This window comes from Fukomys damarensis, unplaced genomic scaffold, assembly GCF_012274545.1.
Source record: "Fukomys damarensis isolate Sample0158 unplaced genomic scaffold, DMR_v1.0_HiC HiC_scaffold_12, whole genome shotgun sequence".
Classification (NCBI taxonomy): Eukaryota; Metazoa; Chordata; class Mammalia; order Rodentia; family Bathyergidae; genus Fukomys; species Fukomys damarensis.
This window is the reverse complement of record NW_022900924.1, coordinates 33,549,085-33,563,465: the sequence shown is the minus strand read 5'-3', so window position 1 is coordinate 33,563,465 and position 14,381 is coordinate 33,549,085. Positions and strand designations below refer to the sequence as shown.

The window sequence follows — 14,381 nt, the reverse complement described above, 5'->3', positions numbered from 1 at the left end:
TTTTTTTTTTTTTTTTTTTTGGTACTGGGGATCAAACTCAGGACCTTGCTGTTGGGAGGCAGGCAGCAAAACCACTTTGGTCCTCCCCTTGTCTTGCTTCCCACAAGCCCTTTCCTCTGCAGAAGTGAAACTAACAAAAAGCACTCCTTCCCTCTGTGCTATCTGCTGATCTGTAGTCTGCCACAAAACTAGAGCCTGGTTGGACTGGGGCAGTCAGACTCTGACAGGATCATGTCCTCTGTGCAGACCCTTGGAGGCCCCAGCCCCGGGCAGACCTGTGTGCTGATTCTGATCTTCACAGTCCTCCTGCAGTCCCTCTGTGTGGCTGTGACTTATGTGTACTTCACCAACGAACTGAAACAGGTCAGTATAATGCAATCTTAGCAACTGTTGGGTTTCCTGACTATCAGCTTTTCAGCTTGTTTCTCTTTGAAAACTTTACTGAAAAAAAAAAAGCATGTTCATTTTCTTTGGCAAACTCTGACTGCTAATGCACATAAATACTGAGAACTTTTTAAAAGTGTGAGTTCAAAAGATTGTGTGAACCAAATGCACTTGCAGAACTTGCTCTACTAGTTACTAACAGATGCAGCCAACAAAAATCCCGGGGAATTTTGTTAGTTTTTTTGTCTTTAATAGTTACATATTTTATAATATTAGTAATTGCTACCACTCATGAATGCTTTCTACCTAATGCTTTGTAGGTCTTGACTAGTGAATTCCTGTGGGTAAGGGTAGCTGATCAGAGCAGGGGCTGTGTCTGCTCATGGTAACACTTCTGGGGTTGTGCATTGTGGCTCTCAGATAGAAAGAGTTCACTGAGTACTTTCAGAATGTGTGAACAAGTGTGAAAGGTGCCACTAATATACCTGCATCGAGCCAGGTGCTAACCCACTGAGCTCTGCGGCGTTACCCCGTAGATGTGCCTAATCTCAGTGGATTTTAGACAGACCCAGCAGAAACGTCAGACTTGGACCCTGCACTAACAGAAACCTTCCTATTTGTGCTCAGACTTCGTGCCAGCTTCTCTCTCCCACTCCTTTCTTTTAAATATTTTAAATTAGTTGGTAAAAGCTTTCACATAGCTATGTCAGGCTTTCAAAAACGAGCAGGTAGAATAATATGCATCCAAACTAAAAGCAGAACCAAGGCTTAGAATGTCAAAATCTCCTTCCTCCAAGACTAGGGGTGGGGAGGAAGAAGCCAGATCCATGGAATGTGGTTTTCAAATTGTGTCTTCCTGTATTAACGATAACAATCGAGAACACAATGAACTGGTCTTCTGCTTGCTCCTTGGACACAGACATGTCCTGGATACAGTTCCTAAAAAAGAAGCTATCAGATAGATTCAGCATTTTCCTGTTCATGCCATTTTATACCTAGGAATTAGTCCAAGTAGAAATACAAAGCAAAAAACTTACTATCATTTTACTGTATGTACTTACTTCTCGACTGTGCAGAGCTTCTGAAACTATGAATGCAATACTTGAAGATTTAAATTTCTTTGATTAATCATATATATGCAAATATATACATATATACATTTGTGTATATTCTATTTTAGACCTAGGGTTTCATTATGTAGCCCAGGCTGGCCTCAAACTCACAGTGATTTTCCTGCCTTAGCCTCTGAATGCTGGGATTACAGAAAGGCACCTCCATGCCTGACTTTGCCTAATCATATATTGTAGAGAACTGAGAGCTGGGAGAAACTTTGGATACCCTACTCCCCTGCTCCCCATCCATCCATGTTTTACAGATGAGCTAACATAGAGGAGAGTAGAGCCCTCTCCACAGATTCCCCCCTCAGTAATCCTTCATGCTGTTTGTGGTTTGAAGCAAGTGATTGTCAGAGACTAATGTTTGGGCAGCAGAGAGGATCAGTGCTGCAATCTCAAAATCTGTGCCAGCAAAGGAGTCTCTTTTAGTAACCTCAAACTCCACCAGACAAGTCGGACTGGGCCTATTCCAATGAGACCAAACCCATTTCTCAGAACAAAGGACTTATGGAGTTGAAGAGCAGATTTCCCTTGCAAGAGCTGACTCTCCTCCCAGAGGTGTGCAAATGAGAATAGCACTCTCACACCTGCCTACTGCTAGCACTCACATGTGGTTAGCTAGACCATAGCCCCAGTTTGTGATGTTCTGAGAGAAAAAGGATGTGGAAAAGAACAGGGAGAGACACATCACATTAGTCATCATTTATCACTCTTGGAATAACCACAACATGCAATTCCCACATATTCAGTCAGCACTGGCCAGAGTCTGCAGAACAAACTGCCAAGTATCCTTATAATGAAGATGAAGGTAACATGAGAGCTAATGAGAATGACTGAGGCTTCCTCTTCAGGCTTCTTTTGGTCAGAAATCAGTATTTATGCATAAAAATGTCTAAAAAGAAAAACATCAAAATATCAAGACTATGATCTCTAGGTAGCAACATAATGGGTGCCTTTTTTTTTCTTTATGTTTTATGAATTTTCTACTGTGACTATAATAAAACTATGCTAACATGTATGCCTTTTATACAGATTTAAAGAATATGACATTTGCATACAGTCTTAAGAGAAAATAGCCATTCACCAAATTGCAGTGTCTGATCTCTACCCTGTGAATAAAAGAGCTTATCCAAAGGTTAACAAGGAGGTGGGACTGGATTGTGTGTTTCATGCTTTCCATGAACTGATTTTTATTTTGCTTTTGTTTGTTTGTTTTTTGCTTTGCTTTTTTTTTAGATTTCAGAATTGTTGTTTTACTGTTTTTAAAAAGTGTAATTTACTTTCTCATGTTTTCCTTGTTGTCTGTGTATCCTGAATGCACCCAGTCTTTATCAAGTTTTGAGCAATAAAGGAGTGAAATTGTTTGCCTACCTCCTGTGTCAGGTTGTAGACGGGACTGCCTGACCCCAGCGGCAGTTACTTCAACCACTTCTGTCCACGACCTTAGCCTAAAGGCTCTTAAAACTTTCCTGGTGGGATATTTTTCAGTTCCTGGAACCCCTCTTCTCTGCTATGTACACCTTTGTGTCCCAAAATGTGACAGGGGTTAGTGAGCCTGCCCGTTTGGTTTAATCAGCTTCTTCATACTGGCTGATTGGGAATAGAGCCAAGAAAATTTTCTCTTCTTGGAAACATGTTAGTGATTGCAGCTCTTCCTGTCTTCTCTGTTTCCTCTTACTCAGTTTGCTGGAAATGCTCTCCTATTTTTGAACCATCTGAACCTAAACTTCCTTGGAAAGGCTTTTCAGCTGTAAGTAAATTGGACAGACAACTATCTGTCTGTAGTAGAATCTCTTGGAGTGGGCAGAGGCACGTGCCATCCAATTCCATGGTGAGTCACGGCTCAGTGCAAGTGGGTCCAGCTGCCCTCAACCACATCTCTCAGGGGAATGTGCTACTCTTGTCATTTTAAAAAGGAAGACTGAAAATCAAGACTCATTTGTTTTAAAGTAAATAAATACTAGGGTACATGGAACACTCACGAACCCAGGTTTACACTTTTGCACTCAAGGCATCTTGATCAAAAGTTCAAGGGACTCATGGCTACATACACAGGACTGCATGAGTCTTGCCAAGACTTTTCATCAAGAGCAAGGTTGTTTTTATTTAAAATGAGATTATTTTTCTGTAAGCAGGAATGGATCACCTTTAAGTTTGAGCCCTTTACTAAACTGTGCAGTACCTTACCTTCAAATAACAGGCAAAATTATCTCATCTATTTCCCCCAGATAAAAGCAACTCAAGACTTGATAGATTATTAGTAAAACAAAATTTAATGGGAAAGAAAAGGAAAAACTCTTGGCCTGTGGGATCTTTCTGTTTTTCTTAACTGTGATAACAGCCTGAAGTGTTATAGGTAGTATGTGTGTGTTTATAACATCAAGCAAGGACTTGTTGACAAAGGAGCGGACTTTGTAGTCTATGATCCTTCTTCCTCAATCAGAAGGAGGAAGCAAACATTCACATGATGTTTAAAGTCTCTGCAGGTAGGTATCTGGCTGGTGTGGGCATTTAATGAGGCGTCACACAGATTTCTACTGGTAAAAGTGGTTCAAATGTTGCTATCCAAAGAACTAATAATGGTATCACCCCCCCTTGCATCCATCTCACCATATTCAACTTTACTCAAAAGGCAAAGGACAACCTGCCTACTTCATTTAAAGCATGAGCTTATCCAAGGTATAAAATTCCCCAAATCCATCATCAATTTCTGTTGTTTTAACTTCCAGATGGTTAAAAAAAACTTTTGTGCGTAATATTGTGCTATATTCCATCTCACCCCAGATGCAGGACAAGTACTTCAAAAGTGGCATTGAGTGTTTCTTAAAGGAAGACGATAGTTCTTGGGATCTTCATGATGAAGACAGTATGAACAGTCCCTGCTGGCAAGTCAAGTGGCAACTACGTCAGTTCGTTAGAAAGGTAGGTAACTGCAGAAGCAGGCATAAAAGGTCAGAAGACAAGGAACCTTTAAGATCATCAAGTCTAGATTGTGCATTGTGCAAAAAGTCTAGATTGTGCAAATGAGGAAAATGAGGCCCAGTGCATTTAAATGATTTTCCCCAAATTCATAAAGCTAGGAAAAACAGCAGATCCTGGCTGACCCCTGGTCTAGCACTTACTCTTCCACCCCAAAGAGCCTCCTTCTCTGGTCTAACCTTTTTATTGCACTTGGTGTGAACTGAGGCAGAGGCAGGGCCAGGTATTCACGGTCACAAAGTAATAAGATATGGGTTGTTTTTACTTTCAGAAGATAAAATAAGCCGAATAGTGATGTTTTATCTTCTTCCCATATTGTTGATAACCAAAACTAAATATATATTTATTTATTGTTTTGTATGCATACAGAAATGACAAATGGAGGAAAAGAGATACTTTAAGAAGTAAAAGGTGATGATATTTTTATTCATAGTCAGTGCATAATTATAAAATTATCTATTTATGGAAGTTGCTGGAACAGGATCTCTAGCAAAAGCACTGTGTTAGCTAACAGTTAATTTTACTAATGTGGTTAACTGAATTTACTCTGAGCAATGTGATAGGTCAATTTAATATCTTCTCTGGCAGATCCCTCCTTTGTAAGATGGCATTCAGAAATGTTTGTCTTTAGCCTTCCTGAAAGGTCAGATGAGAACACGGATGTTAAAAATACTCTGTTTAAAAAGAGTATTAAAAAGCCCTGTGTATACTAACATTGTCTAAGGATACACTGGGGGATCTTCCAGGGTGAGAGGAGGGTGTGTTTTAGACTTGTTTGTTAAATCTATTATTTGGTACTTACTTTCCCCTTAGAAGCAGTGTTTTATTATAGTTATAGAATTCTGGTACACGACTGTGAGTCCTCACAGGTCTGGACATGACCTGTGATGCTGTTTCTATGCAAACGAAATTGCATTTCCTCTTTGGCATCCCAGGAACACACCTGTTCCCTGACTTCCCTGGAAACATGACGTGGACCTGGGAAACCCACTGCACACAGCTGTACTGAAGCGGCTGTGATTGCTCGGGACATGAGAAACAGGAAAAGCCCAGAATGGGGGTTTTCTGAAGACCCTCAGAAGTGAAACCCTGAAGTTCCGGGCGTCAGAGGTTGGGGAAGTGACCCAGCTGCAGGGAAAACTGCCCTCAGAACTGGGGCAGAAATCTGCAGTCCAAGAGCTGGTTGCATGCTGGGAGATCAGAGGAGTAGCGTATCATTTTCCTGCAGTTCTCTCTCTCCCTCCCATCATCACATCCAGACACCAACTAGAGTAGAGAGAATCCAGGAGAGGACGTGGAGGGGCTGGACGAGAGGAAACAAGAATTTTCCATTGTGCTCAGGCACGTCAGTTAAATAGTCTATTCCCTAAACACCCTACTTCAATTTTTGTATATGATCTCATCAAATCCTGGAAACAGCATTGTTACCTTTATACATATGCTATTAAATTAATGAGGAAGTGGAAATTCAGATCAGCTAAGTAGCTTGAGCTGTCCCACGAAGCTAGGAATGGAAAGACGAGACTCCAGACTCTCTGAGCCTGCTCGTCATCTCCCTTCGTGCTGCTTCTAACACAGCAAAAAGAATGAAGAATGACCTTTCTCTCCTTCCCCTGCTCCGCTCCCTTCCTTCCTTTCGGTCCCAAAATGAGAGAAGGAAAGAGCAAGAATGGGGAAGACCAAGAGACCGACAGAGAATTGGGTGGGGGGAGGCCGCTCACAGTCCCTCTCGCTCTTGCTCTCCTTTTCCACACCATAGCCCTTCACACAGACTCCAGTCAGTCCCCTCCTAGGTCAGGGCTTGTGGGAGAACACAGCTTGTTTGGGAGCAAGAGAACCCAAGTTCTGGCAGCTGCAACATGAACAACAATGACAGGGAAAGGAGGATAAGGACAGCTCGAGCACTCAGGAGTAACAGAGCTGAGCAAAGGGAGTTCAGAAGCCACGGATGCTGGGTGTCATGGGGATAACTGTAGGCCTAGTACTTGGGAGTCTGAGGCAAGACTTGTGAGGTTGGGGGCAGGCTGTGCTACATAATGAGACTCCATACAAAAAAAGCTATTAAAAAGTTCATTTTCCAGAAAGGCTTAGTTTTCACTTTTTTGCTGGTTTGGGGAAATTCACCAAATGGTTAGCAAGGGTGTAGGAACTTGATGTCATATCCTTCCCACGAGCACAAATGCCTCAGCCCCATCCTCAGTGCTGCCCAGCCATAGCTTGGTGGGCTTTGTGTCTGTGGGCATCGTAAGAGACAGGTGTGCTTTTTATCATAAGGCTTGGGTCTGTCCATATTTCAAATGTGGGCTCTGATACACGGCATTCTTGCACACACACAAGCATGCGCGGAGATAGCAATGCACTATGACTGCCACCTTTGCTGGCCCCATGGTAACCTGGGGACATTAGGCTGACCTAACTTGTCAGATGTCTCCTTCCTCTTGCACTGTTCCATATTGAGACCTTTCAAAGGCTTTATCCAGATTCCGAATGTTCCCAGGAAGAGTATGTCTGGTTCTTTAATCATTGTTCGAAGGCAGTTATTCAACATTCACCCTGCTCCCTCCCTCTATACAAACCTTATGCTTAAACAACTTCAAGCTCCCTCCATGGATGCCTTATGTAGAGATGTCCTGCTTGGTCTGAGCAAGAAGAGCCATAGACTTTCTGTACTCAGTTAAAAATGTTTAAGGACACTAACCAGCTTTGTTCAATACTATTTGCAGATGATTTTGACACACTTTCCGGAAACCATTCCTGCATCTCAAGGTAGTAATTTTTTGTTATTTAACTTGTTGTGTTAACTTCGTAAGAGGCTGAATAGTGCTCTATTCTCCTCTCTGCTTCCATCCATGCATCCTGCCTCTGACCTGCTGTTTGGTGTCTCAAGCTGCTTGCTGATTCCGCTGAAGCTCTGCGCTGGCTGCTGGAAAGCTCAGAACTGAATCTGTGACAACACCCATGGTCGAACTTCATTTCTTCTTAATTTTACTTTTCCATATGAATTTTTCCTTTACCTCTATTTCCTCACTTATTTATTTTTTTAACCTAATGTGCTATACATAAGCCACTTGGACTCTTTTGTAGAAATAAAACTGATAAAATCCCCCAAAATGACTCATCTTCTGTTCTTCTGACCACAACCAGGCTGCCTCTTTCACACAAAAACTTTTTGCTGCATTATGCCTTCCTCAACGACTTTCCTGGCTACTTGTCATCTTCTGCCTGTGGTCTCCACATGTGCCTACTTTTGTATACAGGACGGTGGCCTTCTCTCGAGCCACACCCCCTTCAGGACAGTTGCCTCAGTTGGTTTCTTCAGCCTCTTTCTGGCTTCTTCTGTTCCTGGCTCCTCCTGCTCCTTTATGGCTCCCCTAACTGTCCCCTCTTCCTTCACAGAGGCCTTTCCTGGTCATCTTTCTAAATAAGTTCCTTAAATCTTGGTATTTCAATCACACTTACCTATAAATACGCACACACACACACACACACACACACACACACACACACATTCGTTCTGCTTCTCTATGAAATCAAAGATCTTCAAAGATGGGAAGCATGTCTTTTTTTTTTTTAACCTCTTAATGCCCAGCGTCTAACTCTGTGACTCAGGCCTACTAGGTTCTTTTTCTCCCATGTCCTACTCTCCCTCTCTCTCTCTCTCTCTCTGTATGTGTGCACGCACGTGCCCATATATGTCTATTCTGTTGCTGAGGTGAAATTCACATATCACATAATCAATCATTTAAAAGTGCATAAAAAGTAAAAGTGTAGGGCCAGGGATTTAGTTCAGTGGTTCCAGTGCCTGCCTCTCAAGTGCAAGGACCCGAGTTCGATTCCAATACCAAAAAACAAAAACAAAAAAACAAATAAAATAAAATAAAAGTGAATGATTCCATATAATTGGTACATTCATAATGTAACAATACCACTTCTCTACCTGGAAGGTTCTTAATTATATTTTTGTAATGAATAAAATATCTTTCCAAAAAATTCACCATATTCCATTTCCCCATGCTAATGGTCATACAAGTCTGAATACATATGCCAGAAACGTAGCAGGAAAGAAACTGTTTTTAATCTCTTCATGTTCATCACTTGAAAACCTCTATTTTCCTTTATTAAATATGAAGGCAAGATCTGCTCGCGAGGTCCACACATTCTTTATGTTTGCTTCCCCTAAGATCAAAACCCCAGTGAGAATGTTGAACACACTACTTGTTCTGATAAGATATATCAGAGCTATTGCCCACAGTAGATATGCATACTATTTTCCATGTCAAAGAATCATTTTCTTTTTTATTCACCCCTGTAAGGTGTACAAATTATGTTCTACTCTGGATATCAGGATGCAACCATGACACCCAAATACACATATACATGTTTCTTTTCTGTGAATTGTTTTCCATAACCAATAGGAAATTTTCTCTTTCAAATTTGCTTTCAAATCTAGGCTTTTCCATACCCTTCCAATGACCTCAAGTGCAACTTGAATTCAGTTACTGAATACCTAAAGTGTTAAGGGTGAGAGTGAGGCAAGGCACCATGAATTATGCAACAGTCCAGGTTAAAGGTAAATGGACACGTCAACCTTGAAAGCTGAGCGTTCTGAAACTGGCACGCAACTGACTATGCATCTCCATGCTACTTTCTGACGTCAGTATGGTGTAAATGCTCACCCATCCTGGATAATTTACAGCTCACACCAGAGAGTTGCGAGAAATTTTTCATCTTCTATTCATGCCTCCTCTAAGAAATTTTATCATCTTCTTTTTCCAAATTCCCTTTGCTACCAGACTAGGTGAGGCCTATTGTTCTCATTCTGATCGATTATAATCATCTGGTAACTTCCTGCTAGTCTCCAGCCCTCTCATCTTCTGGTCATCAAAACTTTAATGTGACAGGTAGCCCGAATCACAACACCTCCCTGAACAACCCCTTTCAGTCTCCCTGTGTCCTGCAAAGTCCAAACTTCTTAACCTGACATCACCTCTTCTATACTTCAGCTCTTCATTCAACTCTGAGACCGGACAGCTCCTAGGCCCACGTCTCATGGATGCTTTATACTTCCTGCCTCAGGCCGCTGGTTCAGCTCTTAGGGTCTTTTTCTCGCATTTTCATCCTGTTCCGACATTTATCTCTGCACCCCTAACATTTTCTTGTGACTCTTTGTCCCTAACCTAGAGGAGTGCCAGGCGCAGAGGTAACGGGTATTTTGCTTTACTGGAGAAAGTGAATGAAAAAATTCTTGGCACCGTCTCCTCCACAAACCCACCCCTGACCTCAGCTCTCCAATAAATAGAGATCCTTCCCTCCCCTGTATGCCTGTCACCGTTCATTTCTGTTCAGCATAGATAAATTTTCATTGATTAATGCTTATCGCACAAAGGGCACTGTAAGTCCTAGGGGCTTGGCCTGCTGAATCAAAGATTAATCTGTGTAGTCCTATACTTCATAGTATAGTATCTCGGTAATATTTATTTAATAAAAGAATATAATTTATTTTAATAACCCACTTAAGGGCACTTGGGAAATTTGAGCTGATATTTTAGACAGAAATTTATTGGATTTCTATTTTTTTCTTTTTAGGCTGCCCTAAGTACTCTGGATGGTGGTCAATGAAATCTTATTTACTGTGACCTAGTGAATCAATAATTTATATGCTTATACTTTGAATATTGTGGCCCGTATGTCCATTCCTATCTCTTTTTGGTGTTGGGACAGAGGATTTGGAAAGACTATTGAATACCAGATTATAGTCTATGAGCAATTTTTATCATTGCTACTCCTTTGGAATCACTAGTAGCTACTGGCAAAAAAAAGGAAAAAAAAAGAAAACATGATTGAGATGACAAAAACTAGTACCACTCCAACTTTTTCTATATATAACTCAAAGTAGAAATTTGCCAATGTCTGGTTATTTGGACACATTATATCTCTCAGCAGGATTATTACAAGTCCACAGTTTTTGTTTTTGTTTTGTTTTGTTCTATTTTGTTTTTTAAAGAAGTCTGAATTTGTACTTTTTTATATTTTATTTGGACCTTTCCTCTGAGATGCTGATATGTTCTAATTCATGTCCCGGCTTAATCTTTTCATCTAACATACTTTTAAAATTAAATATAATTGAAGTTGATTTTCATGTTCAAATATGGGTTGTTTGGGGCCGGGGATTTAGCTCAGTGGTACTGCCACCTGCCTCCCAAGTGCAAGGACCCAAGCTTGATCCCCGGTATAAAATATATATATGGGCTGTTTTTCTGAATACTTATGGGATTAACTGGAAATTCAGTGTGTTTACAATGCCTGCATGATAACAGCTATGAACAGCAATGTATTTGGAAACCTAGCTTAATAAGTGCTGGTAATGCTGTATCATTTCTCTTTCAGAAAGAATAGAAAATGGTTTTACCCTAGAGAAAGACAGAAGACCTCAGAGAACAGCAGCTCACATAACAGGGAACAGGCAGAAAAGCACCAGATCCTTAGATTTAGGTAAGAGAAACAGTGAATGTCTGCTTTGGGGCAGAAATACAGGTCTGTGACAGGGCCCTGGGTCAACCTGCACAGCCATTGGGTTCAACCCCCAACAGTGAAAAGAAAAACATTGGTTTTTTAATATGACTTAGAGGAAGCCAGTGGAAGGATAGTTGCAATGAATTTATGAATTTAAACCTGTACCTGCAGTATTTATGTGGCTATCTACAAAATGGTCAGCAATAATCACATCTCAGATTGATTTTTCAGAAGCAAAATTCCAGAAAAAATAGCTCAATTACTGCCATAACATAACTGGCCTCAGGAAAAGTATGAAGTAGGAAAATTTTGTCTTTAAGGGTCCTGCGCTTTCATTATGACTTTTTCTTCTTCAGATTCCTTCTCTCTCCCTCACGATTACTTGTTCTGTCACTTAGTACTCTTCTTTTTCTGCACTTGCATCAAATCTTCTCTTCAAAGGTTTTAAAAATCATTTCCTTTCACTATGAACCACTAGCAGCTCCTATTGGCTGTTATATTAAGTTAAACCACAGGAAACTGCCAGCGTTTGACCGCTTTTCACTTACAAAGATGTCCGTTTCACCAAATACATCAAGTCTAATTTTTGTATGTAGAACCAGACGTCAACAGAGTACTGCGGTACAGCACATGAGTCTGACTGTAGGTGCTCAAGTTGGAACTCCAGCTCCTCTTTACCTACATGAGTGCTGCGATCAGAAAATACAGTGAATTCGAAAGCCGTTTATTACAGTAAAAGACACACTGCCCTCCATTTCCCCCAAAATACTCCCTCCTGCTTTGAACACATGGATGCTGTTATTCTTGCTGCTTTATGAAACAGTTCTGGAATCCTTTTTTGGCTGTTCTTAGTTGCACTGCCATGACTTCCTTGATGTCCTGAATCCATTCAAAATGTTTACCTTGGTCATTTTGACACTGGAGAGAGCCAGAAGTCTTCTGGTGCCGGATCTGGTGGGTAAGTGGTTGAGGGCACCGCAGTTTGGTTTTACGAGCCTGCCTCTGCTTTGGGCAGCATCATTCACCACATTTTTAAATCATGCTTTAGAAAGACACTCACAAAAGACAACTTCCAGACCTGCTTCAGGGTGATAGGGATAATGGGGCAAGTGTGTTCAAAGGAAGAGGAATATTTTGAGGAGGATTAATGATGTGACTTTTACAATAATAACTTTTTTTAGTTTAAATGCTAGTTCAATCCCCAGTACCAAAATAATAATAATAATAATAATAATAATAATAATGATAATAAATGTAAATGCTCATTGTATACTTTGACCACTCCTTTTATGTTTAAAGCAAACAATTTAAACAAATCAAGCTTCAGTTTCTTCACATACAAAGTAGGATAATCATCAACTCATAAAATGATGAAGATTAACAGTAGCTCATGCAAATTGTCTGGTTTTCTAAAATATGGACTCAATAATTAGTCAACCCTTTATAATTATAAAAGATTTTGTTCCAAGTTAAAGAAATTTCAGAAGTATCAGTTAAGTAAAAAGGTTATTGTCTGGCTCTTTTTTTGTTTTGTTTGTTTTTGTTTTTTACAGAAAGTCAATTTCTTGGGTTCCTGAATATATGTTTTAGAAATGATTGACATTCTCTGCTCAAAAGCAAGATGATTATTGCAATATTACTCTTTGCTGCTCATCAACAAATAAGATCACTGTTCAAAAGCCTTGAAAAACTAAATTTTGTATCACTCATGGAATTGAACCCAAAGTTTAAAAGAATATTATATTTGTGTAGGGTCATTTTGCATTCAAAATGTTTGGGAGTTAAGATTCAAGGATCTGAGGATCCTTAAATTAAGGTTGCTACTTTGCCAAACTTTGTCCCCATCTTATTTTGCACTAAAGATACCTTCTATTCAAATGGAATCTTTGCCTCTGGAGAGCTGAGAAAGACCAAGTATGAACTCAAAAGTCCCATAGAAATAGCAAAAAAGTCCTGAGATATAGGCCTAAGGAAATATATATTTTGTTTGCTTTCCTTCTAGAATTTCCATTCTATTTCACCACCACAGGAAGGAAGCATAGGGTAAAGAACACAAGCTCTGCCCAGGGCTAAAAATTGTCACTCATATGGACTGTACCATGTGCTACCATTCAGAGCTGAATGTGGCAGGCATTGGCATAATTGGTACATGTGGTACTGAAAGGCCAGGGATGCCCAGCAATTCACAAAGATACAGGAGCCTCCTGATTTTATATAAATAGAGTTTATAATTCATGTAAGATTGAAGGGGCAAGAAGTTTAATATTAGAATGAAGTCTATTACAAGACCAAAAATATAGGCTGTGCACAGAGCTGCCAAGGAACTCCTTACTTTGCTACAAATTCTCTTCTGTTAACTTTCCTTTTCCAATCTTTATCCAGCCTCCAAGCATGAAAAGGCCTTGGGCCACAAGCTACAATACTGGGAGTCATCAAGGAAAGGACATTCGTTCCTGAATAATTTGCACTTGAGGAATGGAGAACTGGTTATTCATCAAACAGGGCTTTATTACATCTATTCGCAAACGTACTTTCGATTTCAAGAAGACGAAGAAATTTCAGGAAAAGTTTCAAAGGAAGAGAACAAAAGGAGAAACAAACAAATGGTACAATATATTTACAAATTAACAAGCTATCCTGAACCTATACTGCTGATGAAGAGTGCAAGAAATAGTTGTTGGTCCAAAGATTCAGAGTACGGACTGTACTCCATCTATCAAGGGGGTCTGTTTGAACTTAAGGAAAATGACAAAATTTTTGTCTCTGTAAGTAATGAAAGTTTGATTGACTGGGACCAAGAAGCCAGCTTTTTTGGCACCTTTTTAATTAGCTGAGTGATCTGCAAAGAAAAAGGTTGTTTTAATTGTTGTTTTTTGTTTTTCTTTTTTTCTGAGGCAGGGTCTCCCTTTACAGTTCAGACTGGCCCTGAACTCACTGTATAGCCCAAGTTGGCCTCGAACTTGCGATGATCCTCCTGTCTCAGCCTCCTGAGTGCTGAGATTACAGGCATGCATGGCCACACCTGGCTACAAATAAAAAGTAATAACTTCAAAATGACAATTCATCCTTTAGGATGAAATACTATGAAAATCTATAGATTTTGCAAAGCAGAGCAGCCACAACTAAATGTGTCGGAAAAACACATTTACTATCTCTGATTCCAAGACAATGAAATTGCCAAAAGACCTCTCAAGGTAACAGTTTATAGCAGAAATAGAAACGATTCACAGATTTCAAACATTTATGCAACAGAATTCCAGGGACTGAGCAATAACCTATCTCTTAAACAGTCACCACAGTGGTGTAGCTTCAGGAATGTTCGCACGTTGAAAGAAAAAGAGCACCCCTAAAATAGCCCCATCCAGGAGGAGATCCTCCATCGAGGCGTCC

The 14,381-nt window shown here is 40.2% G+C and overlaps 1 protein-coding gene across 1 annotated transcript; it reads left to right on the top strand.

Annotated features, from left to right (window-relative positions):
* The first annotated feature begins 92 nt into the window (after positions 1–92).
* Positions 93–13,910, top strand: Tnfsf10 (TNF superfamily member 10). Its single transcript, XM_010632408.3, has 5 exons — positions 93–363; positions 4,284–4,421; positions 7,202–7,244; positions 10,866–10,970; positions 13,374–13,910. Exons 1-5 carry the CDS (start codon positions 232–234, stop codon positions 13,823–13,825), a joined length of 870 nt encoding a protein of 289 aa, XP_010630710.1. The 5' UTR covers positions 93–231; the 3' UTR covers positions 13,826–13,910.
* Positions 13,911–14,381: the final 471 nt, after the last annotated feature.

Bases quoted from the DNA above. Each gene is read 5' to 3' on its own strand.
- Tnfsf10 (XM_010632408.3), top strand. From the start codon at position 232: ATGTCCTCTGTGCAGACCCTTGGAGGCCCCAGCCCCGGGCAGACCTGT. The intron at 7,245-10,865 runs GTAGTAATTTTT...TTTCTCTTTCAG, and splicing joins AACCATTCCTGCATCTCAAG to AAAGAATAGAAAATGGTTTT. The intron at 10,971-13,373 runs GTAAGAGAAACA...ATCTTTATCCAG, and splicing joins CACCAGATCCTTAGATTTAG to CCTCCAAGCATGAAAAGGCC.